General features: G+C 37.7%; 1 protein-coding gene across 1 annotated transcript; it reads left to right on the plus strand.

The window, feature by feature from the left end:
• Positions 1 to 965: 965 nt before the first annotated feature.
• PRRG4 (proline rich and Gla domain 4) lies at positions 966 to 23,280 on the plus strand. Its single transcript, XM_051965029.1, has 6 exons — positions 966 to 1,210; positions 2,332 to 2,444; positions 8,205 to 8,368; positions 10,664 to 10,712; positions 12,543 to 12,675; positions 22,067 to 23,280. The coding sequence occupies exons 2-6, from the start codon at positions 2,342 to 2,344 to the stop codon at positions 22,296 to 22,298; spliced, it is 681 nt and encodes a 226-aa protein (XP_051820989.1). The 5' UTR covers positions 966 to 1,210; positions 2,332 to 2,341; the 3' UTR covers positions 22,299 to 23,280.
• The last annotated feature ends 203 nt before the right edge of the window (positions 23,281 to 23,483 follow it).

Consider the following 23,483-nt stretch of genomic DNA (forward strand, 5'->3'; position numbering starts at 1 on the left):
GTGTACTCTCACTTCCAGACTACTTTGGGGATAGGGGAGGACAAAAGACTTAGATCAGGATTTTAAAGATTTAATAGCTTAAACCTCAACTAAGACTTTATATTTGACTACTTTGTATGTATTTGTATTTATTATATGTATATTATAAATGTGTATTCTTACCCTATTGAAAATATGGATTGTTTTATTGCTTGACCTTGGATCCCCAGCTCCTACCACAGCGCTGGCATGTAGTAGACATTCAATGGAATTGCACAGTTTAACCTATATCGGATCGCTTGCTGTCTTGGGGAGGGGGAAGGCAGGGAAAGAGGGAGAAAAAATTGGAAGACAAGGTTTTGCAAAGATGATTGTTAAAAACTATTTTGCATTTGTTTGGAAAAATAAAATACTTTTTTAAAAATATTGAATTTTTTTAAAAAAATAAATCTTTAGAAATAAATAAATGAATGTTCGATTGATTGACCAGAAATTTGTCAAGTACTTGTCCAAGGACACACAAGCTAAAGCAAACGAAAGTTGCAGGATTTGAATGCAGATCCACGGGCTCCAGATGCTTAATTGTTCACTAGAGGGGCGTAGAGCCTGAAGTGACAGTCTCCCTTCCTACTCCCCCAACCACCGCAACGCAGGGAGTCTCCTGGAGCTCGGGCCCGGCCAGGTGTGGCCTTCCCCCAGCACGCCGAGCGGGAGCCAGGAGGGAAGGACTTGGAGCTGACCCAGATCGGCTCATTGCGTGGGGAGGGCCTCTAGACGGCTCCAGTTTCTCGGCAGGCTGGGAAGTCGGGGATCGGATCCTCCCTCCTGGGCGGCCCAGCCTCCAGCCACAGGAGCTGCTGGAGGCGGGGACAGGTGAAGGCGCCGGGCCACCTGCTGAGGCTGAACTCGCCTCCACCGCCCGGGACTCCGCCCGCTCCAGGAAGCGCCAGGGAGCCCGCCCGCCTGCCCGCCCGCGGAACCCTCAGTGAGCCCGCCGCCAGCACCCCGCAGCCAGCGCTCGCGTCCGGTGCCGGGGCAGCCGTCGCAGCAGCAGGTTTCTCCCGGGAGCGCGGCTGAGCGGTGCCGGCTGGCTGACCCGGAATCAGGAGCCCAGGCGCTCAGCCTCCGCCGACCCCGCTGACTTAGAAAGAAGTCGGGGCAAAATCCGGGATCCACCCCGGGCCTGGGAGAGACCGGACGGCCGCTCCGGAGCATGTGCCAGCTGCTCCAGGTACAGCCGGGCTGAGCGCGATGAGTGGGAGGGGAACGGAGACCCGGGCCGTTGCGGAGCTCCAGACAGCTCGGGGAGGGAGGCCTGAAGTTTGTTAAGTGAAACTCGGTAACCCGGGAGACCTGAGGTGGAGGTAGTGGGGAACTAGAGGGGGAGTCTGGGGTTTGGGACTTAAGCGGCTGCAAATCCCGAGGATGAGGACGGGCCGAGGTCTGAATATGTCTCGGTAATCTCGAAGAGGGAGCCGGTAGCGGTGGGGAGTGGGGCGGGCGGTAGGGAGGGAGAAAAGTGATTGTAAATGGAGCCTCATTAACCCTAGTGATGGGAGAGACTCTGTGACTTATGAACCTTCGGATGGGGACTAGGAGTTGGCGTTTGGAATCGGAATCTCCTTTACCTGGGGGATGGCGATGGAGTGGAGTGGGGGGAGGGGGAGTTCTGGAACTTGAGCTCTAGTAGCTCGGACGGTGGGTTCCGGAGCATTCTGGGGTGTGTAAATAAAGACTCGGAAACCCGGACTGGGAGAGGGAATTGAGGGCGGGGCACGAAGTTTGGAATCGAGCCTCCTTTATCTTGGGGTGGGGGAAGAGTCTGGGGGTATTGTCTCCTGGGATAGGAAGCAGCTTTGTAGGAAAAGGATACCTTTTAACCCTTCTTTCCGAAGAGAAACTTGCCAGAGGGCGATGTCTACCTTGGGGCGGAGAGGTGAGCGATAGGGCTGGGCTTGAGGCCGGGACTGGATCCCTAACCGCTTGTTTCCCCATTGCCCCCCCGTGGCGGCGGCGGCGATGATGCTGCGGCGGACCGGACCCGCCAAGGTGTGGGACTTTGCCGGGAGGGGAGCTCTCCGGGGCCCGCGGTTACAGGTCACCCCGCTGGCACTCGTTGGGGACGCCTAGGGTTTCCCAGGAAGTGACTGGAGGTGTTGTGGTGGGTGTAGCGGAGGCCACAAGGTCTGGTGAGAATGCCCAGGGGGAAAGTAGGAGGATGGTAAGAATCCGGTTACTCAGAGAAAGCCTGCTCAGCAGAACCGCCGGAAAACCGAGACTGTGCGGCCTCTGGGTTACTGGCTGGAGGCTAGAGACAAAACCAGTTGTAAATGTAGATCTTTTACTCCACAGATGCCAGACTATGTTTAAACTTTTGGTTCTGCTCAGCACTTTGCCTGCTATTACTGTTGCGTTTCCTCCCTGCCTAAGAAGTCCCCAGGAGTCTACACATGCTGGAAAAGACGGTAATCGCCTCTTTTTAAAAGAAAAGCAGTTCTGAAACTGTAGCCATATCTTTTTTTTTCTGTCAAAAGTGAAAAAATCCCCTAAAACACCACGTTTAGGGGAATAATCAGCCAACAGGAGTACTTTAAATTCATATAATTATAGCAATAAAATAATTTCTATAATTTGCAAAAGCATTTTATTTTTTATCCCATTTGGTCCTAATCCTGGCAGAAAGATGCTCTTGTCCCCATTTTACAGATGAGGCAGCGGAGAGATTAAGTGTCACACAGCTAATCGGTGACAGGTAGATCAGAATTCAGATCTTCCGGAATCCAATATAACAACCTATTTGGCTTTTGTTTTCCTTTGTTTTAAATTCAAATCAAAGGGTTTCTTCCCATATGTAAAGTGATAAATGCACATTTAAATCCTAGCGAAGATTTGTAAGTAATTAAATACAAAGTGTCCCTGATTGTTGCAGACAGATTTGTGACTCTTCTTTAAGTCAGGTCTATATGGTAGTCACAATATGTCAGTCAATATTTATTAAGACTACTATGTGCTAAGCAATGTGGAGACAAAGAAAGGCAAAAAATTTAGGGAGCTCCATCTGGTTATGGTAGAGAACATGCAAATCACTATGTACAAATTAGATATACATGGAATAAATGGGATGGGGACTAAGTATAGAGGGGGAGGTTCCAACAGAAGGTGAGGAGGGGAGAGCATTCCAGGTATAAGGAAGTATATTGGGGAGAGTCGTGAAAATGTCTGAAATCAGGAGGTATAATAAAAGTTCTGGTTTAAAAGAAAAGCAAACTGTTGCATGGAAAATCAGGAGATCTGGGTTCTAGCCTAAGACTTGTCTTAATAAATCAGCAAGCATGTGTTAAATGTCTACTGAGTATAGAATACTGTGTGGGGTTAAGGGAGATACTAAAGAAAGCAAGGTTCCTGCCCCCTTGGGGATCCTAGGATTATAGTTCAAGCTAGAAGGAACCTCAGAGACCAGTTCTCTGATTTAATCAGATTTAGCCTGATTTTTCTCATTTTATAGAGGCTTCCAGTATAAATGAGCTACAATTTAGGTCCATGACTTTGGACATATGACACATCACCATTCTAGCCTTCAGCTTACTCATCTATGAGCCTCAATCATCAGGCAAGATATCTAAAATAGCCTGTCTAAAATAATGTTACTCTGGTAAAGGTGGGGAGTGAAGAAGAAAAGCTAGATTAAGAGATCACTAACTGACATAAATTCTGGATCACTAGAAGCATTTGATACATTTATACCTCTGATGGGTGCCCTGAACAAGACTCAGCCTGGGTAAAATTGAGAAGTGGATAAAGTTTGTCTGATGCCTTGCACTCTCCCACCTAATTCTGTAGTACCCAGGTTCTGAACCTAAGTCTTCCTTCTTTCTCCCATCTCCCATCTATACTTGTTTTTAGCTCGTCAACAGTTAAAAAGAATCCATTGAAATGAACCTCATCCCCCATCCAAGTTCACTCTTACCTAGTCATCTGTTGGAAACTATTTAACGAATCCACACTAAGTTTTTAATGATTGATAAGGCTCTGCTAGGGGCCTAAGGTCCAGGAGGGCATCCTGCCCAAACTGGAAAGGTGTCAAGGAGAGACATGAGAGCAGAATTCTGTTTTTTCTTTGGGATCCAACCCAGCTAAATTCTTTAATATCAGAGGATGTATTCTTTTTAACCACAGCAACACATGAGCTATCTACAGAGAGAAAGGGAGATGTCTTGGGACAGTGGAAAAAATACTGGCAATAGAGTCAAAGGACTTTTGTTTCTTTCCTTCTGCCACTGGCTATAGGACCTGGAATTGTACACTTTGGGTTTTCATTTCCTCGACTGTAAAATGAGATTGAACTAGATGGCTTTTGTGGATCTGTCTGGCTCCCACACCAATGTAATCATGGTTTCTTCAAAGAGTTGTTCAGTAGATTACTCCTTCTAGGGCAGTCTCCTTTTTAACTAGGGAGGATGCCTTATCTCACAGGAATGACATTTCAGGTATCAGAGTGGGAAGTTTTCCTAGCACTGATATAGATCGTACCAAATAGGCAGTTGCCTATGCATAAAGCCAACCAACCCCACCTAGAGTCTGAGCTCCCCACTCCCTTCCCACCCCTCCATACCAGAGGAGGGATGCCTGCAGGTGTGATGTGAATCTTTGAATGGAGATATTGTAAGGGGAAATATGACCTAGGAAGGGAAATCTCATTTGCGGGGAGAGGAAAAGGAAGGAAGAAAGGTGATAGGATAACTGGAGTGTTAATCAATCAGCAAGCATCTATTAGACACCTGCTCTGTGTCAAACATTTGGAAAAATTGAAAGTCGTTTGAAGGGAAAGGCAGGCATGAAAGAAAGGAATGGAAGGTCTCAAATTATACATTTGAAATGTAGGGCTTAGACACAAAGTTAACTATATAATAGCCTAAGGTATTAAGCTTAAACTAAATAGGAGAGGGATTTTGGTTGGGGAAATCAAAAGTCTTGTGCTAGGGAATGTTATCAAGAATATCTAAGAGTTAAATGAAGCAACTAGATGTGGAATTGGAGAAAGCTCTGGGTCAGGAGTCTGAGTTTAAATTCAGCCTCAGACACTTATTAGCTGTGACCCTGGCAAGTCACTTATTCTGTGTTTGCCTTAACTCACTGGAGAAGGAAATGGCAACCATTCCACCATCTTTGCCAAGAAAACCTCGGGGACAGTGTGATCCCACGGATCATAAAGAGTTGGACTCAACTGAGCAACAATAGTTATATAATACTTTACATATATTATCTCATTGATTCTCACAAGATCCTCACGAGATACAGTTGAGGGAAATGAAGTGTATAGAGACTAAATGACCTGTCCAGGGTAACACAGCTAGTCTGTGGGTTGGATTTGAACTGAGATCTTCTGATTTCATCTTCATTATTTTAACCCCTTTATCACTTAGCTACCTCCAGACCAGAGAGATTTTTTAAAAGTGTCTCAAGAGAAGATAGAAGCATTACTAGTTCAAATTAGCTGTTTCCATCAGAAGCTCAAAATGGGTGAACTGGAGGTTTAGACCAAAAAAAATGACTATATTCTTTAGAGACCCACAAGAGAGATAAAAGAGTCAACAATAATTGACATTTATATATCCTTCTAAAATTTTAAAATGCTTTACTGACATCATCTCATCAGAATGTCATAATAATCCTGTGATACATGCATTGTGGATATTGTTCAACCGTCTTTTACAAATCAGATCACCAAGTCTCCAAAAAAACAAAGATAGAATTTGAAGCCAGTTCTTTCTGATGCTAGAAAAGAAGTCAGGTAACCACACCCTTTGCCTGCTCTGTTCTAGCCCAGGTCACCTTTCACTCTCTGCATTTGTGTTTAGGAAGATAACAGTAAGAATTTTCATATCCTATTTTTGGTAGGCTGCTTGTCTTGTCCTTTCACTCTCACAGGTTCCCTAATTGGGAATAAAATCATTCAATTTTGTCTATCTTACATTTAAAAAACTAGTTAGAAAAAGAGATCAAGAAATTCTCCCATTACTTTGTCTTTCTCCTGTAGTCCCTTACACCCTCTGAAATGTGATATTGAATGATTCTCAGGGAGTAAAGTATCATTATGGATGTCTCTAATATTTCTTAACTTTAAGGCTATAGGTAGATCACTTTAACTTCTGTGAACCTCAGTTTCCTCATCTGTAAAAGAAACATTTAATAGTCATCTCATAGGGTTGATGGATAGCTCACACCAGATAATAAATGTGAAGCTTTTGCCAGCCTTAAAACTTTCTATAAATGACATAAGTCTCTCATCCTCCCGATCAGCCTTCCCAATCAGTTTGAAGAGGTTCCTGGCTAGAAGACTGATCACACTTCAGAAAAACCATTTCCTTTAGGGAAGAGATATTGTGATGGGCACCAGCAGGGGGAGGACTTGCACTGACAAAACCATGGTTCACACTATTAACTGTGAATACAGCCTCATTTTGTACTTCAGCCAATGTGTCTATAAAATATACATAGTGTGTGTGTGTCTCTGTGTATGTAAGGTTGATTGGCGTAAAGCAAAGTACTCTGGTCTAAGACTGGAACCTGAGAAGAGGTGAGAAAATGCAGCTCGGGCAGGGGACCTGAACATATCACATCACGCAATTAATGTTGGTTCTATTGAACTTTATTTTTTGTTCTTTTGATTTTGTTCTTTGACAGTTTTCTGAGCAGTGATGGATATATCCAGAGATAAAAGATTATGTGAAAACAAAAAATATCAATGAAAATTTTAAAGGAAAAGAAAGAGTATTGGATCTTAAGAGTTAGAAGAACTCAGTGCTAGTACAATAATACTAGCTTTTGCCCCTGATCAAGTCCCTATACCTAATTTCCTCATCACTAAAAATGGAAATGCTTTTACCAGCTTTACCTACCTCACAGATTGGTTGTAAGGAATGGAGAAAAGATCTCAGCTGTGGAAATTCCAGTGAATTGCTTCTAGAGAGTTATCTCAAACACATAGAGTCTCAAAACTACTAAGTACAGTAGAAACTATTAAAATTTAAAGCTTCATTAAGACTTTTAGTAAATAGTGTTAGAGGAAGAATTTAAATCCCAGTCTTCTCAGCTCATAGTCTAGTCCAATGTGAGAAAGCATTTATGAAAATTCAAATATCACGATTATCAGCTCTATCATATTTGTAAATCACCATTTCATCGAAGAAGATTCATGGAGAAATTGACTAATCAAATCATTTCTTTTTAAGTAGAAGGAAGGGTTGGGATTTCCTGTAATAATTATTAAAGTTGTGAATTGGAAAAGACCTTAAGAACTGACTCTTACAAAGTCAGTCTGACACTGTCAGATGAGGAAAGTGAAACCCAAGGAGATTTTGAGTTTCCCAAGATCCATATAGTTGACTGGTGATAGATCCTAGATCTCCTGTCATTTTAATGATCTTTAATCATGTCACAGTCTAACTTTGTGCTCAATGGAGAAAATAGCTGGGAAAGGTTTTATTTATGGAGTTGGTGTTTGTTTAATTAAATAAATATCTAAAAACAAAGAATATGTCTTTAAAACAAGTTTCTCTGTTATACTAATGAGCAGTGTTGTGCCGGTAAATGTTTACAAATGGCTCTCCAAAAGAGAGAGAGACAGAAATAGAGAGACACGGAGGGAGGGAGAGAGGGGAGAAAAAAATATAAACAGCATATTTTTAAGTTTATCTGCATTTTTAATGTTTGCTCCATTGCTTTCTTAAGTAGAATTTTTTTAATTTTAAAAAGCTCAAGTCTTATAACTTTTCCTGATTTCTGAGGTGTAAATGTTCACAATGAAAATTTAACAATGGATTTTCATCGGAATGAGCTGGCCCCAGCATATCCCAGCTAGCAAAGCTTATGCATATTTAGGGGAAGGGATAGGACCTCTATGTACACATCAATTGTCTGTGTATAACTTCCCTTATATATAATAAATGTTCCTTGGATTGTTAGTATTTACTTTACAGAAAATATTTTTACTAGAGCAATTCCCTTTTGTCAGAAATTAGATATCATTTAGCCACAACAGCAATGTTTTTCCCCACCATGAACAAAGGCTACACTAGTCTGTGATCATGGGGAAGCCTTAACTTCCATATCGGTATAATTAAAATAATAAAACTATAACATTTGTATTAAACTTGGGGGGGAAGGCACTAAACTTATTTTTAATTTAAATGGTCCTCACTTAAAACTTTTTGTTGCTTCATTAGTCTTTACATCAAAAAAAGAAGCCAGCATCTTCATCCATAGACGTCTCCTCCACAATAGATTTGACTTGGAACTCTTCACTCCTGGAGATCTAGAAAGAGAGTGTCATGAGGAACTGTGCAACTATGAGGAAGCCAGGGAGATCTTTGGGGATGACGACAAAACGGTAATGTAGCTATTTCGTGAATTGGTTGGAAGCATTAAATGGTTATTCAATAGCAAAGTCTCTTTTCTTTGAAAATTATATATATGCATATATATACACATATATGTATATATATATTCTTATAGTCTTAAAATGCTTTTAAACCATCCCCTTGATGTATTTCTGTCTCACCAAATATTTTTAGGTACTGGGTCTGAACTAATTAGTAAAATATTGACTTACACATTTGGTGAGTTTAACATTTCTTTTACTTAAGGTCAGTTATGAATAAAAAATTGAAAACAATTTTAGGCGATAACTAGATCTAGTTAAGGACTTAGATGTCAAAGTTGATAGAGCATCTGGGTCTGGTGTCTTTCTGATCTGAGTTCAAATCTGGCCTCAGACAGTTACTTGCCCATTATGGGCAAGACACTTAACTTCTGTCTGCCTCAGTTTCTTGAACTATAAAGTGGGGATAAATAATAATACCTACTTCCCAGGGTTATTATGAAGATGAAATATTTGTAAAGCACTTAGCAATGAGAAAATCATGAGCCCTCACATTATTAACTATTAATAAAGCCTCATTTTGTATTTTAGCCAATATGTCTGTAAAAAATATATATAGATAAAGATACGTGGGTATATATATATGTGTGTGTGTATATATATATTCACATATATATATGGATAGATAGGTAGACAGATAGATAGATATGAGAGATTAATTAGTGTAAAGCAAATTGACCCCTAAGTCTGGATCATAAGAAAAGATGAGAAAATGCACCTCACTGCCATGTTTGTAGAGGTAGGTATTATGTAATTGCTTCTTCCTATGCCCAGTCCCAGACTGAGGAACATCTCTACTTTAACTATGTGTCAAGTTGTGATGCTAATTTTAAAGATTTCCTAGGAGTGAGTGGACATTCTCTTATGCCTCTTATTCTCTAGATAACTATTTAATTTCTTATAATAAAGGTTCTTCCTTAAATCTAATTAAATTCTTTCTTTCTCAACCTCTGTCTTGTTCAAAAATAAAAATCAATGAGGGTCCTTACTATAATAATAGGTCTTACACCTAACAATGTTTTTTGCCCCATAATCTTTTATTTTGCAGATCAATCATAATTTCCTTTACTAATTTTGCCTTGTGTGTTGTTTTTCTTATGAATCAATTAGGATTCTCTCTAAATATTCTTATGCAGATGTGAAGACCAGGGATCCTTAGTTCTCTGTCTGCCACAATTGTACTTAATTATCTTTACTTTGTATTTGTCTATTTGGGGACACAATGATTATATTCTATATTTATGCTGTCTTTTCTAATTTTATCCCAGTCATTTGAAATTCTAATCCTTTCTTCTAAGTAATGACTTTAAGAATGTCTTTAAGATATACCTTTTTTGATTTACCCTGAGATCCTGATAATTGCTGTCCAATTGCAAACTCACCTAGAACAAACTAAGCTAGACTAAGTATAAAACATCTTTGGTGGGACAACCCCACTTCTTCCACTAGGTACCTATTGCCTCCTTGTTTCAAGTTTTTGTCTATACCAGTATAACTTTCTAAAAGCCATTAAAATGATTTTCCCCTAAAATTCACATTTATTTATGTCATTCTCTGACTCACTAAACCCCATTGATTCCTTATTGCCTTTAAGATCAGTTATGAACTCCCCTTTGTCTTTTGGTTCCCAAACCTTCCTTTCTACCTTATTGTACATCACTTCCATTTTCTCACACTAGTCCATTATCCATCTCTTTACCTTTGCCAGGGTCTCCCCTTATGCCTGAAATAGATTCTGCCTTCACCTTCTCTCAGAATCTATTTCCTTAAAAAACTTAGCTCTGTATGATGAGTTTCTCAGTCCTCCCCAGCTGCTGGTATGTCCTTGTCCCCCAGTTACTTCTAATTTATTTTGGATTTGTCCCATATAAATTTATATAGGTATATGATATCGCCCTCCAAAGTATATGCCCTCCTTGAGTATAGGATCTGTTTCATTTTGGTTTTTGTACCTCCAGTATCAAGCACAGTGCCTGACACATGTAAGTACTTAACAGATGCTTTTTAATTAATTATGTTGATCATCACTAATATTTACTCAAATTGTGGTCGGGTAAATGAGAGAAGAGCTGCTCCCATCTGTTAGTCGGTCACCATCCTGGCTAAACCAGGGCCAAACAGCAATCCTGAGGTTAACAACCCTTAGTTTATGCTGTATCTCTCTCCTTAATTGGTGAGAATGTTAGCACAGAATAAAACTATTAGCAAATATCTCCTTCACTAAACTTTGATTTACTTTTGCAGATGGCATTTTGGAAGGATTATTCAGTTCGAGGACCAAGCACAAGATCAGGTGAGTTAAGAACTAATTAAATAGAATTTATTTCTCTCCTTTTCTTTCTTATAATAAACTTCAGCTTTGTAACTAATGATCCTAACATTAAATTTGCTTGTTGCTCAGTGTTTTTAGTCTGTAGTAGACTTACATTTTTCTTCTTCCCCTTTTTATAATAAACTTCAGCTTTGTGACTAATGGTCCTAACATTAAGTTTGCTTGTTGCTTGGTGTTCTTAGTCTGTAGTAGACTTACATTTTTCTCCTTCTCCTTCTTATAATAAACTTCACCTTTGTGACTAATGATCCTAACATTAAGTTTACTTGTTGCTCAGTGTTTTTAGTCTGTAGTAGATTTACCAGTTATGTGCTCAAGTAGCTGAGGCAAATGGAGGTAAAACTGCAATACCCAGATATTGAAAATCGAGTTTGGTGAGATATTAAGGGAGTGAGATAATAGACTTACTTCCAACTGATGCCACATTTCTAAAGGACTCTTGAAGACTACAGGAGGGAAATAGACAAAGTCTAGACTTGCATTATTACGAGTTGAATACTTTCTGCCAGAATCAAGTGGCTAAATATTTTAATTTTTTTTTAACTGCTGCATGCTTGCAAACTGGATAAAGTAAGATTGTTAGACTGAGTTAAGAGCCTTTCGGAGAAAGTGATCTCTTTCTTATCTTGGCTGATTATCTCTAGCTGTTATTCATGCCAGATTTTCTTTCAGTCCCCTCAAGTAGGGCCCCAGATACCTTGTGGACTTTGTTACAGTGACCCTACCTGGAGGGTATAATCATATTATCCAAGACCTTGCTACTAAATGAAATTGAATAGGCGAGATGATATTTTTATGGTTTTCTTCCTCTTTGGGTCACATATTATTGATATGAAAGTTGCAGAATGATTATCAATCTGCATGGGAAGAGAAAGTTTCCTTACCAGTGGAATAAATCCTGTATCAATGAAATCCTTGAGCAAAAAGGCAAAACCAAATTCAAAAACAATCTATTCTGGAGCTCTACAGATGCCATTTTAAATAATTTAAGTGTTATGCTAGTAACCAGATCAAGATAAACAGATAGATTTGCCTTCAACAGATTTTTAATAACAATAATAACATTTTCATATCCCTTTAAGGTTTGTAAAGTACTTTGCAAATATCTTATTTGATCTTTGTCAGAGCATGAATTCAAATTCAGTATCAGACATTTATAGCTATATGATGCTAGGCAAGTCACTCAACCCTGTTTGCCTCAGTTCTGTAAAATGAGCTGGAGAAGAAAATATTGAGCCATTCTAGACATCTTTGTCAAGAAAACCTAAATGGGGTGGCAACGAGGCAGACATGACTGAACAACAACAACGTTGGGAGGTAGGTGGTTTTCTCTGTTTTTACAGATAAAGAAACTGAGGTAAAAGGTGTTAATTGATTTGTCCAGGGTCACATAACTAGTAAGTCCCCCTGCCAGGAGGATTTCAACTTGTCTTAATCTTAATCTTCAGATCTACTACTCTATCCACTGTAGCATTTAACTGCCCAGCTTTAGAAGGATCTGAGTTCAAATTCTGCCTTAGATACTTACTAGCTATATGACCCTGAACAAGTCACATTGTCAGTTTCTTCATCTGTAAAAATGGAGATAATAAAAGCATCTAATTTACAAGGTTGTTTTAAAGATCGAATGAGAATAGGTTTATAAACATCTGCTACATGCAAAGCACTGTGCTCGGTTCTGAGTTTGTTTTTAATAATATACATAATGCAGAGAGAAATTCAAAAATATAGATGTGCTCTGCAGTTGCTATAGGAATATTGACAAGAAGTGATTGAATAATTTCCCTTAAGATGGTGAGAGAGAGAAGATCGATGTTATGGGACTTCTGACTGGATTAATTGCAGCTGGAGTGTTCTTGGTTATCACTGGATTACTTGGTTATTATTTCTGCATCACCAAGTGCACAAGAAGAAGACAGCCATGGTATGTATAGCTGAGAATCCGTTCTCAACATAATATGACACTGTGTATTGTTAGCCATATGTTAGGAACATAGATTTTGTGAGATAGAGCAAAATGGAGCGATTCTGCAAAGTCAGTCAACCTTTATTAAGCATCTTTTATGTGTCAGTCACTGTACTAAATTACAAATTTAGATACAAAAAGGGGAAGGGAGAGATGCTCCTTGCTCTCGAGAGCTGACAATCCAATGGGAAGGTATAGGAGAATCTAGACATGGGAGGGTTTCAAATGCCAGGTTGAGATGTTTGCATTTTTTACCAGAAAGTATAAAAAGTCAATGAAGATAGAAATCATATTTATTGTATATGAAGTGGACTTTTTATAATATTATACCTACTGCAAGTTATAAGAGCATGATGTAATACAGAAGTGTCAAATGTGCAGCTTCCTAAGCATGTATCTGGAGCCAGATGAAAATGTAATTAGGATTTCTTTTTCTCAATTACATTTTCTTTTTCCAAATGCAAATAAAGTTTTCAATATTCATTTTTATAAAATTTGTGTTCCAAATTTTTCTCCCTTCCTCCCTTACTTTCCCAAAACAGCTAACAATCTGATATAGATTAAATATATTCAGTCCTTTTAAGTGTATATCCATATTTGTCAAGTTGCTCAAGAAAAGTCAGACCAAAAAGGGAAAAAAACATGAGAAAGAAAAAGCAAACAAACAAAAAGGTGAAAATACTATGCTTCAATCCACATTCAGTTGCTATAGTTCTCTCTCTGGATGCTAAAGGAATTTTCCATTTGGAAAATATTTTTAAAATAAACATACAGTTTAAAATGATTGAATGTTGAAATGTTGAATGTTGAAAACTATCTTTGCATGTAACTGGGAAGATAAAATACTATTGAATTCAAAAAATTTAAAAAATAAATATTCAGTAATGTCTAGATAAGATCACAGTTTAAAATCAAATCCATATGTGGCCTACTAGGATTCTTATGTGATCAGTGGTATCATTTCTGTTTGAGTTCAGCAATACTGGTAAAGTAGTCTCAAAGCTGCTCTCAGAGTAAAAAGACAGGATGCTAGTTTCCACTGAACTACTACTAGCTGTCAGAGAGCTGTCATATCTGGCATATAGTAAGTGCTTAATAAGTGCTGATTGATTGAACCTAGACTTTCCTTATATCTAGAAGCAGTCAAATGGGTTGAATCTGGAGCTAGAAATCCTCAGTTTAAATCCCGCTTTGGATGCTTACTATTATTTGTGAAGTACTACATAAATGCCAATTATTATTTTTTGAAATGCTTCAGCTTTTGGACTTCAAGCAATTCACCTCTCAGGGTCTCAGCTTCCTCATCCATAAATTAAACTGTGGGTTATGACACCATATGTGGTTGTGCTGAGTGTGGCAGTCACAAAATATTGATTATTATTAGTAAATGTTTATTATTTTTCCAAGCTAGCAAATCTGTTAGGTTAAATGGTCAACTAAATAGGTTTATTGGTTGTTTGTGATGATGTAATTTTTGTTTTGTTTTAATTGCTTGTAGTAGGTAAGCAGCAAGATGTAATCAATAGAGATCTGACTTTGAAGCCAAGAATACCTAGGTCCCACCTCTCCCAAATACTGGCTTTGGATCCTGGGAAAGTCACATAACCTTTCAGTGCTTCAAGCATCTCTCTAAGACTAAGTTGTAGACAGGATGCTGATCTGTATTGATAAAGGAAGTTCTTCTCATGTAACCACCTAATGTCAGTAAGATCTCAACTCCATCCTTATCCCTATATAGTAAGCATCGATCAAATGCTTCTTGCTTGGCAATGTTGAATTAATAGAGAATGTAGTAATAGAGTCTTGGGGATAGTGACTATATACTAAGTACATAACACAAAGTAAATGTTTACTAAATATTTGTTGAATTATATCAACTTATATGAATTTGGAAAATACAAAAAAGGACCAAGTCTTGTCCTAAAAAATAATAATATTCTAGAGTAAATAAAGTTATCTTTTCTTCCTATCAGGGAAAGCATTTTTCCCATTAGGAAATACTTGGAATCTTTATCTATTTCTTTTACTGCTTTACAGATCAGTATCCTTCTGATATCATAGAAGAGATTGCTAAGGACATCCTCTTTATAAATTAATGTTTAAATTTTAAAAAAATTAAATCAAATTAATTTCATCTGCTGTAAATAGCTTAAGTAACTTACCTATTCCAATGGACCCATTAGAACTTTAACAAAATTAATCACCAATATAAAAAGAGATATCTTTTTTAAATGGCCTAAAAAGTTCATGAAGTCCAGGTGAAGAGCCTCATTAATATGGTTCAACTTACTCCTATTTTATCAGCAGAGAAAAATAAAGCAGAGAGAAAGTCAACAATCTTCCTTCTTGATGTTCTCTGCCTCAATAATGTTGTAATCCATCATTTTCATTAAATTTTAGATCAAGGAATAGAAAGATGTGGAATGGCCTTTGATAATCCAGATAGATCCCATTATAATTGATTACAAAATCCATTGAATATCCAGAGATCAATCTACCAAATCATAAAAAATACCTATAGAGCTGTAATTACAAAGTAGCCTGTAAGTCTGAATGCAGATTGAAGATACTTTTTTTTTAAATCTAATTTTTCTTGGAGTTTTTTTCTTTGGACTATTTTCTTTCACAACATGACTAATATTAGAAATATGTTTTACATGACTGTGCATAATATACCCTATATCAAATAGCTTATCTTCTCATTGAGGAGGAAAGGAAGAAAAGCAAATAATTTGGAACATAAAATTTTTTAAAGTGAATATTAAAAACTGTTTTTACATGTAATTGGAAAAAAAAATAAAATATTTGAAAAAACAAACAAAAACCAAAATACTCCTTAAAGAAAGAGAACAATGTAAATGGCTAGAGGAATATTCTGTGCTGATAATTGGATCATTCTATGCCAATATAATGAAAGAAGTCCACTTAGAGCAAAAGTCAGAAGGATCTGTCCAGCAACTAAGTTTCTTTCCCCTCACTCATGTCTCCAGATCTACAGACCTTCAACAGTGTTCTTTAATCTGTGAAGTTTCCACTAGTCTTCATTTGATAGTTATCCATCCTCAGCTACTAGTACCACTAAGCTGCTATTGTTTCTGCAGTTATATATTGCCCATCCTGCCAGATATAACTTTATCACCAACTAACAGCATCCTGGGGTTAATAGAATGGAAGCTTCTTTAAGGCAGGGAACTTTTGTTTGGAGATTTTTTAATCTTTTTAACTCTAATCTAGAGCTTTGCTAGGAGTAGAATCTGATAAATGTGTGTTGAATTGAATTGAATGGTATGAATATACTAAAAATATGGGAGAGCTAAATATGGGAGAGTATATGGAACATGGAAATATGGGAAGTATTGGAAACATGGAAGAGACAATGGGGAAGCAGACAAGTTCATCCTTTAAGAACCTCTTTAGGGGTAGCTAAGTGGTACAGTGGATGGAGTACCAGTCCTGAAGCCAGGAGGACCTGAGTTCAAATCTTAACACTTAACACTTCCTAGCAGTGTGACCTTAGACAAGTCACTTAACCCCAGTTGCTTCAGCAAAAATAAAAATTAATAATATGAAATATTCATAACATAATAAGTACTTATTTAATAATAATTTTTAAATTTTATATTTTTAAAATTATTTTAAAATAATAATAATAAATTTATTCCATTCTGTCATTTTTACCATATTTCTCTATCCTCATTCATCAAAGTACCTATAATGTTTTATGCTAGATGCTGGGATGTAAAATGGCTCTCATCCTCAAGAAACTTTCAGTCTAGCAAGAGGAATATAAAATATGCCCTTCCCCTTTTTCTTCCCTCAACTCTTATAATAAGGAAATGTTTTGGTATCACTTTTAAAAGCCACGTTTTCACATATGGCTCTGTTTCTACACTTATTTGAGTCAGATGGTCTAGCGCTGGTTTAATTTCCTACAATTCATACTCTTGCCTGTTACTTTGTCCTTTTTTTCCTTCCCTTTTCTTCCCTTTTTATCTTTTCTTCTCCTCCTCTTTCTTTCCTCCCCCCTTTTTTCCCTGAAGTACTCCTTCCCTTTTGCTCTCCATATAGACTACAAAGGGAAATGGGGAACAGCGGTCTTGGGTACTTTTGTTCTGTAAAGATTATAGGATGCATCTAATTAAATGTTTCACCTGTTTTGAAAATTATATCCTTTGAGCTTCTGCAGTGTTAAAGTAACAGGATACTTCATTATTGGAGGCGGGGCAGTAAGGTGTGGTAGAAATAGCGCTGACCTTGGCATACCAGGGAGCTGGTACCAACTCTGTACCAGTCTCACGACGGTCCCTAAATCTTCCTAAGCTTCGGGGTTTTTGTCTCATTGGTAGATCTCAGGTTAAGAACAACTTACCCTCCCCCGATCTACACTGATGAAGCCTTTTGTGCTATTAAAGTATGTGTGCTAATGGGAGAGAGCCAGAGGAAAGACAAGCAGCCTTCTTTCCTTCTTGGTAACACATATATTTCAGTCGTGGCCTTCAGGAAACAATGCCTTACTTTGTATTATCTAACCCAGAGGAGCAACTCAACTGGCCAAACTTTTGACCCAAGGAGGAGGGGGCCGGCCCTCTGCCAGGTCTTTGGGAAGCCCTATTGGGAGCCATGCTGCTGCCTTCCTAAAATTAAATCTGAATTTGTCCTGTTTGTTTCACCGAGTCCTGGCACGGGATAGCCCCTGTTCTGGGGAGACAGTGAGATATCTGGGAATTCCTTGGGGTCATTGCCCCCAGGCAGGACCTGCCCGGCCCTATCAGTGTGCAGCTGGGTCTCTCTAACTGGGGCTCCAGCCTCCCCACAGGATCTGAGCTTTGGTGGGGTTTTCCAGAGCTGGGGAGATATCTATAGTTTGAGGCTAGAGCTTGAGGTTCCCCAGCTGTCTCTCAGTGGTTTGTTGTGAATGGGTAACAGCCAATATAAATTCTGAATCCTAACTTCTTCCTGGGTCCCCTGGGGAAAAGATTAAGGGCAGAGGATTGCTGGGAGGTAAAATTATGCCCTGTCTTTGAAATCTAAAGGCGGGCAAAGTGTAGGAATTAAAAACAAAATGAAACCCAGAGAAGATAGTTGGCAACAACAACAAAAAAAAAGTTTGAGGGAAACTATGGTATTCAATGTTTTTTTTTTTTTTTAAGGAAAGTTGAAACCAGAGCATTATTACATCATCTTGGCAATAAACACATGCCAGATAAATGGATGATATAAAATCATTTCATTTCTCAGTTATGTCAGGAGGAAAGTGCCTAATGTGATATTCTTCATTTCAAGATGGGATAACTATGAATTCAGTTAAAATGAGCCCATAATAGTGTTTCTAGAAAATAATATTTAGAATGTTTTTTTTTTTTTTCCTTCTAGTCACAATGGTTGGGTGATGTTGTACAGAACACTGGAGCCATTCACTGACTTGGTGATAGAATTGCTCCCTTGTTCTCACAATGAAAAGGCAGATTGCTTTAAGATGACTTGTAATTAAAGCGCAACCTGGAATGTGTTTATGATAAGGACTTGTCACTTGCTTGATCCAGCAGCTTAGGGCAAAAAGAACTATTCGTTTGTCTTATCTGACATACCTGAGCCTTATGGGCAAACAGAGGGCTTGTCTCCCTCCCAAATAGAGGGCAGTTCAGCTTGATTGAGCAGGGGATGAGCATTTATCATAAAGACATTCCAGATTTCTGACACAAGAGGAAGTGTGTTTAATTTGCTTCCAAACACACTTGTGCTAGTCTCACCAGGAGTCCATTATCAGTTATTCCAGAGAGGATTAGCCAGTTTATGAATTAGCCTTTCTTTGCCTCTCTTCTCTGTCTCTCAGTACCCTGTGTTCCTCTCTCTCTCTCTTTCTTCCTCTTCTTTTTCCTTTTCCTTTCCTTCTCGTTCTCCCCCTCCTCTCCTTTTCCTACACTTTTCCCCTCTTCCTTTTCCTCCGTTACTCCATCTCTGCTTTTCCCCCTTTTAACTGCAATATTCATCAATTCCTCCCAAAGAAGAATAGCTGACATTTAAAAATGATTCACATTTTTTATTAAAGCATTTTTTTTTTCAAAACATATGCACGGATAATTTTTCAACATTGACACTTGCAAAAACTTTGTGTTCCAAATTTCCCCTCTCTTCCACTCCCTCCCCTAGATGGCAGGTAATCCAATATATGTTAAACATGTGCCGTTCTTCTATACCTAATTCTACAATTATCAAGCTGCACAAGAAGAATCAGATCAAAAAGGAAAGAAAAAAAATGCAAGCAAACAACAAAAAGAGTGAGACTACTATATTGGGATTCATACTCAGTTCTCACAGTCCTCTCTCTGGGTATAAATGGCTCTCTTCATCACAAAACCATTGGACTGGCTTGTGATTCACAATTTTTAAAGTGTTTTCCTCACAGTATGCTAGAGGCAAGTCTGACACAAGTTGTAGTACCTCCATTTTACAGGTAGAGAAGATGAGGGCCACTAAATTCAAGGATTTGCCCAGGAAGTAGTTAACCGGGATTTGGGACTTCAGTCTTTTTCTTCTGTGTCCACTGATTTCCTTCCACAATGTCCCCCTGCCTCTTAACCTTCAAAGACAAGAGAAAAGAAACACAAGCCAGTGAATTTCTCATTCAATTTGATCAGGAGGAAATTATACTCATCAGCTCATATGGGGATTAGAGATTGCCTCTGGATTTTCAGTATCCAGTTTCAAATGATCATAGTCATTTGGAACATTAGTTCATAAATAGAAATCAGTCAACAAATGTTTATTAAGTAAATACTGTGTTCTAGGTTCTGTGCTAATTATTGTAATTACAAAAATATAGAGAGAGAGTCACCAGGAACTAGCCACTTAATCATTCAATGGAATTAATTAATTTATGAGTGGTTGGGAAGGAGGTTTGAGAGGGAATGCATGTCCTAATATTCAACAAATAATAAAATGAAATAAGTATAATCTTATAAATTAATAAATTGTGTGTTTAAAATGTATACAACAGGACTGTGAGAGAGAACTATAACCATAATAATAGCTGATGATAGTTTAAAACACCAAAGCTGTGTGTTTCGTATCAACCACTCACTAAGTGTTAATTAAGTACCCAATATATTTCAAGTGACTAAACCCTCTGCAAAATACCAGTGGGTAGGGATGGGGACAAATATAAATAAACATCTAATGGCTAAACAAAGCTAACCCATAAAACCACATTGTAGGATAGTAAAGCCATCCTTGTCTACTTCAAAACTTATATTTCTCTCTTTTCTTCTTAAGAATTGAACCCTCACCCTGACACATACTGTTTATGTGCATTAACCTGCATTAGCAGAGGAAGATTTTTCACTGGGTATATCCTATACTAGGCAGCCAGGAGGTAAAATGGTTAGAGTTGTTGGTTTGGAATCAGGAAGACTCATATTCCTGAGTTCAAATCCAGCCTCAAATACTTACTGGTTGCGTGAACCTGAGCAAGTCATTTAAACTCTGTTTACCTCAGTTTCCTCATCTGTAAAATGAACTGGAGAAGGAAGTGGCAAACTGGTATCTTTGCTAAGAAAACTCCAGATGGAGCCAAAAAGAATCAGACAGGAATGAAAAAGACTAAACCAATGATAGAGTCCCCTATCCTAAGGAAATCATAATTCTGGGCCAAAAAATAGTGTCATACAAATTATAAGTTCTGTAAGAGTTGAAAAGAAGAAAAAAGGAATAGAGAAAGAAAAGAGTTCTTTCATTTAATTCATTATAATATAACAAATACACTATATATTATGTAATATATAAGATTGCATTGTTATTACATATAATTATATATGAATTATATGTAATATATAAATATGTATAATAAATTCTATAATTTGTAAAAAAGAAAAGAAGGAAAAATAAGGACTGAAATTATTAAGGCAGACTTAAGCCAAGCTTGAATGAGCAGGATTTGGTGGAGGAAGAATCTGCAATGCACAGTAAATCAAGGAAGGCCTCTTCTCTCACAGTGAGGGGACTGATCTGAGCTAGAAGGTCCTTCAATTTTAGGGAAAAGAAGGAAATAATTAGGTAGGATGAATGATATCAGATTATGGGAGGCCTTGAAGGCCACATAGTTGAGCTGGGAAAGATTTTGAGTAAGGAAATTACAAACTACAAAGATGTCTAAGAAAGATTAGTACATTAAATAGAAGTTGAATGAAGTCAGAGGTAGAGTGGGTGCTCCAGAGATCTGAATTATAAAACCATTCATCAGACCAGGATTGGGAATGATGACAGTGATTATAATGGAACTGAATAAAGGAAAAGATCAGTGGACAAAATCAAATTATAAAAACTACAACTAGAACTAAAAGAAACCTTAGGGATCATCTCATCATAACTTCAGCACTTACAGCTAAAATCCAACCTTCTCATTTTATAGATGAAGCTACTGTAACTCAGAGAAATTAAGTGATTTGCTCAAAGTCACCAAGTTATAGAATAATTATAAGTATAAGTAATTATCATAGAAATTTATATTATTGATATAATCACATTATTACTTATTATGAATAATTAGTGTGAATATTACAATCTATTATAAATGTTCTCATTATAATAATAACAAAATTATAACTAGTATTTATATGGTACTACACAGGTTGCAAATCATTTTACCAATACTTTCTCATTTCATCCCCCAATATTCTTGAAAGTAGGTGTATTATTCTATTGAAAGATGAGGAAACTGAGACAGAATAGAAAAAGGCCTTCTCAAAATTTATGCTGATAAACATCTGGGGCAAGATTAGAATTTGTGGCATTCCCATCTCCAAATCCAATGCTCCAGCCATTGTACTTTCTAGCTGTCTCCAGCTATAAAAACTTGTACTATAAAAACCATAATCTTTGATATGGCTTCAGACACTTACTACTTCTGTGATCTGGGCAAGTCACTTCAACCTGTTTGCCTCAGTTTCCTCATCTGTTAAAGAAGCTGGAGAAGGGAATGGCAAACCACTATAATATCTTTGCCCAGAAAACCTCAAATGAGATCATGAAGAACTGGACTTGACTGAACAACTAAACATCAAACAAACTGATGTTAGAGATCGCTCCCAATCTTTGCTTTCAAGGAAATGGGCAGTCCACAGCTGTTACACATTATACATGGTTTCAGATTTTTTTCAGTGTATCAGTCTGTTGTACTGTTTTTTTCCTCTAAAAATAACTATTTTTTTTTATAGAGAGTGACTCCCTGGGAAAGATAAAGAGCATAAAAATTTATTTTTAAAAAAACCACTCTTTGATCTAGAAATATCACCAACGATGTCTTTTATTAGCATAAAAATGAAATCGGTGCTATTGATATGTCTCTCTTTAGTTCCTCAGCTGTCTATGTAAGAACGGGTCGACACCATCCAACTATTATTTTTAGAAGACATGAGGAATCTGCCTTAACCCCGTCACCTCTTCCCCCAGAGGATTCAGGACTGCCTTCTTACGAACAAGCTGTGGCACTGACTGGAAAATATGATGTTCCGCCTCCTCCATATCCTGGGCCAGCAAGAGGGTTTAAGGTGTTTAAAAAGTCTATGTCACTACCTTCTCACTAAATCCAATGTCAATATGAGAAATGGATGTTTATTCAAAGAAGGAGCCATGATTCAGTTCTCCAGTAGCTTAAAAGGCTGGCCATTCCATTCCTGTAAAGGTATTAAGATGCCTGGTCTTTTGCTCCAGATAGTTGGACTTTTACTCTGACATCAGAATAATGAGGGAATCGGTTTCATTTTGTGTGGGTATGTGTATGTAGGTAGGAGGCGAGCCCTGATTTAAATTTAGGAGTATCCAGATCATTAGCCCTAATCAGCTAAATTAGGCAAAAGATTACTAATTACTGAAGGAAAAGCCACATATCCACTATAGCAGAAAGGGTTCTAGATTGATTATGTTGAGAACTGAATTAATGTTAATACAAGACTTTTTTTGTTTCGAGTCATCTTGAGTCAAGATACTATATTTTATCCCTGTTTATTTTAATTCTCCAGCAAAAGAAACCTTGTGAAAAAATTTTAAATCGCATGATGAATCAGTGGTCTTTAAAACATAAAAGGAATCCTAATGCTTATTGTATATAAAATAGCATATGATATTCCGTACAGGTATTTGTACTTAAAAGATTATGTCCAGTTGTACAATGGTGGGAAAATACCTTCATTTTTCTTTTGATTCAATGGCTGCTGCCATTAGAACTTGGGGGTCAGAGGTACAGTGAGACAAAGTTGCAGATTATAGTTCTAATTCTTTCCTATCACCAAAAGTGTTTCTAGAACCTAGAATCTCTAGATTCTGTATGAATCTGCCCGTCCCATGAGGAAATAGATGAATTCCGTCTGTATAATTATATGTTTGGTTCATATGAGATTACTCAGGTTGGAAGTTTTATTCTAGCTTATAACTAATAGTTTAATCAGGAAAGGATAATTTATTTATTCTCTTATTATCTATGTATAGTGGTTAAAGATGTATATGACCCTTTGCATCTCTGGGATATGTTTTCTCAGACATTAAAGCACACTTAAAATGATCACTCAACCCAAATTCCCTAAAAATCCTCTCTTCTATTGTCATTCTTTAAAGACTTAAATGAACTTGAACTCTCTATCTATAGATGTATAGATGTACATATTTTCCCCCTGTGGGGTGAGATCAAACAATAGCATATCCCTGAGATGGGAAATAGAAGATTCTATTCCTTAAATATTTGTCAATTATTAGATTATTTTTTTGTTTTATAT

The sequence above is a fragment of the Antechinus flavipes genome, chromosome 6, assembly GCF_016432865.1.
Source record: "Antechinus flavipes isolate AdamAnt ecotype Samford, QLD, Australia chromosome 6, AdamAnt_v2, whole genome shotgun sequence".
NCBI lineage: Eukaryota > Metazoa > Chordata > Mammalia > Dasyuromorphia > Dasyuridae > Antechinus > Antechinus flavipes.

What these genes read in the sequence shown, in the direction of transcription:
- PRRG4 (XM_051965029.1), top strand. Translation starts at nt 2,342, where the DNA reads ATGTTTAAACTTTTGGTTCTGCTCAGCACTTTGCCTGCTATTACTGTT. An exon ending in TACACATGCTGGAAAAGACG is followed by an intron (nt 2,445 to 8,204) that starts GTAATCGCCTCT and finishes TTGCTTCATTAG; the next exon opens with TCTTTACATCAAAAAAAGAA. An exon ending in TTGGGGATGACGACAAAACG is followed by an intron (nt 8,369 to 10,663) that starts GTAATGTAGCTA and finishes TTACTTTTGCAG; the next exon opens with ATGGCATTTTGGAAGGATTA.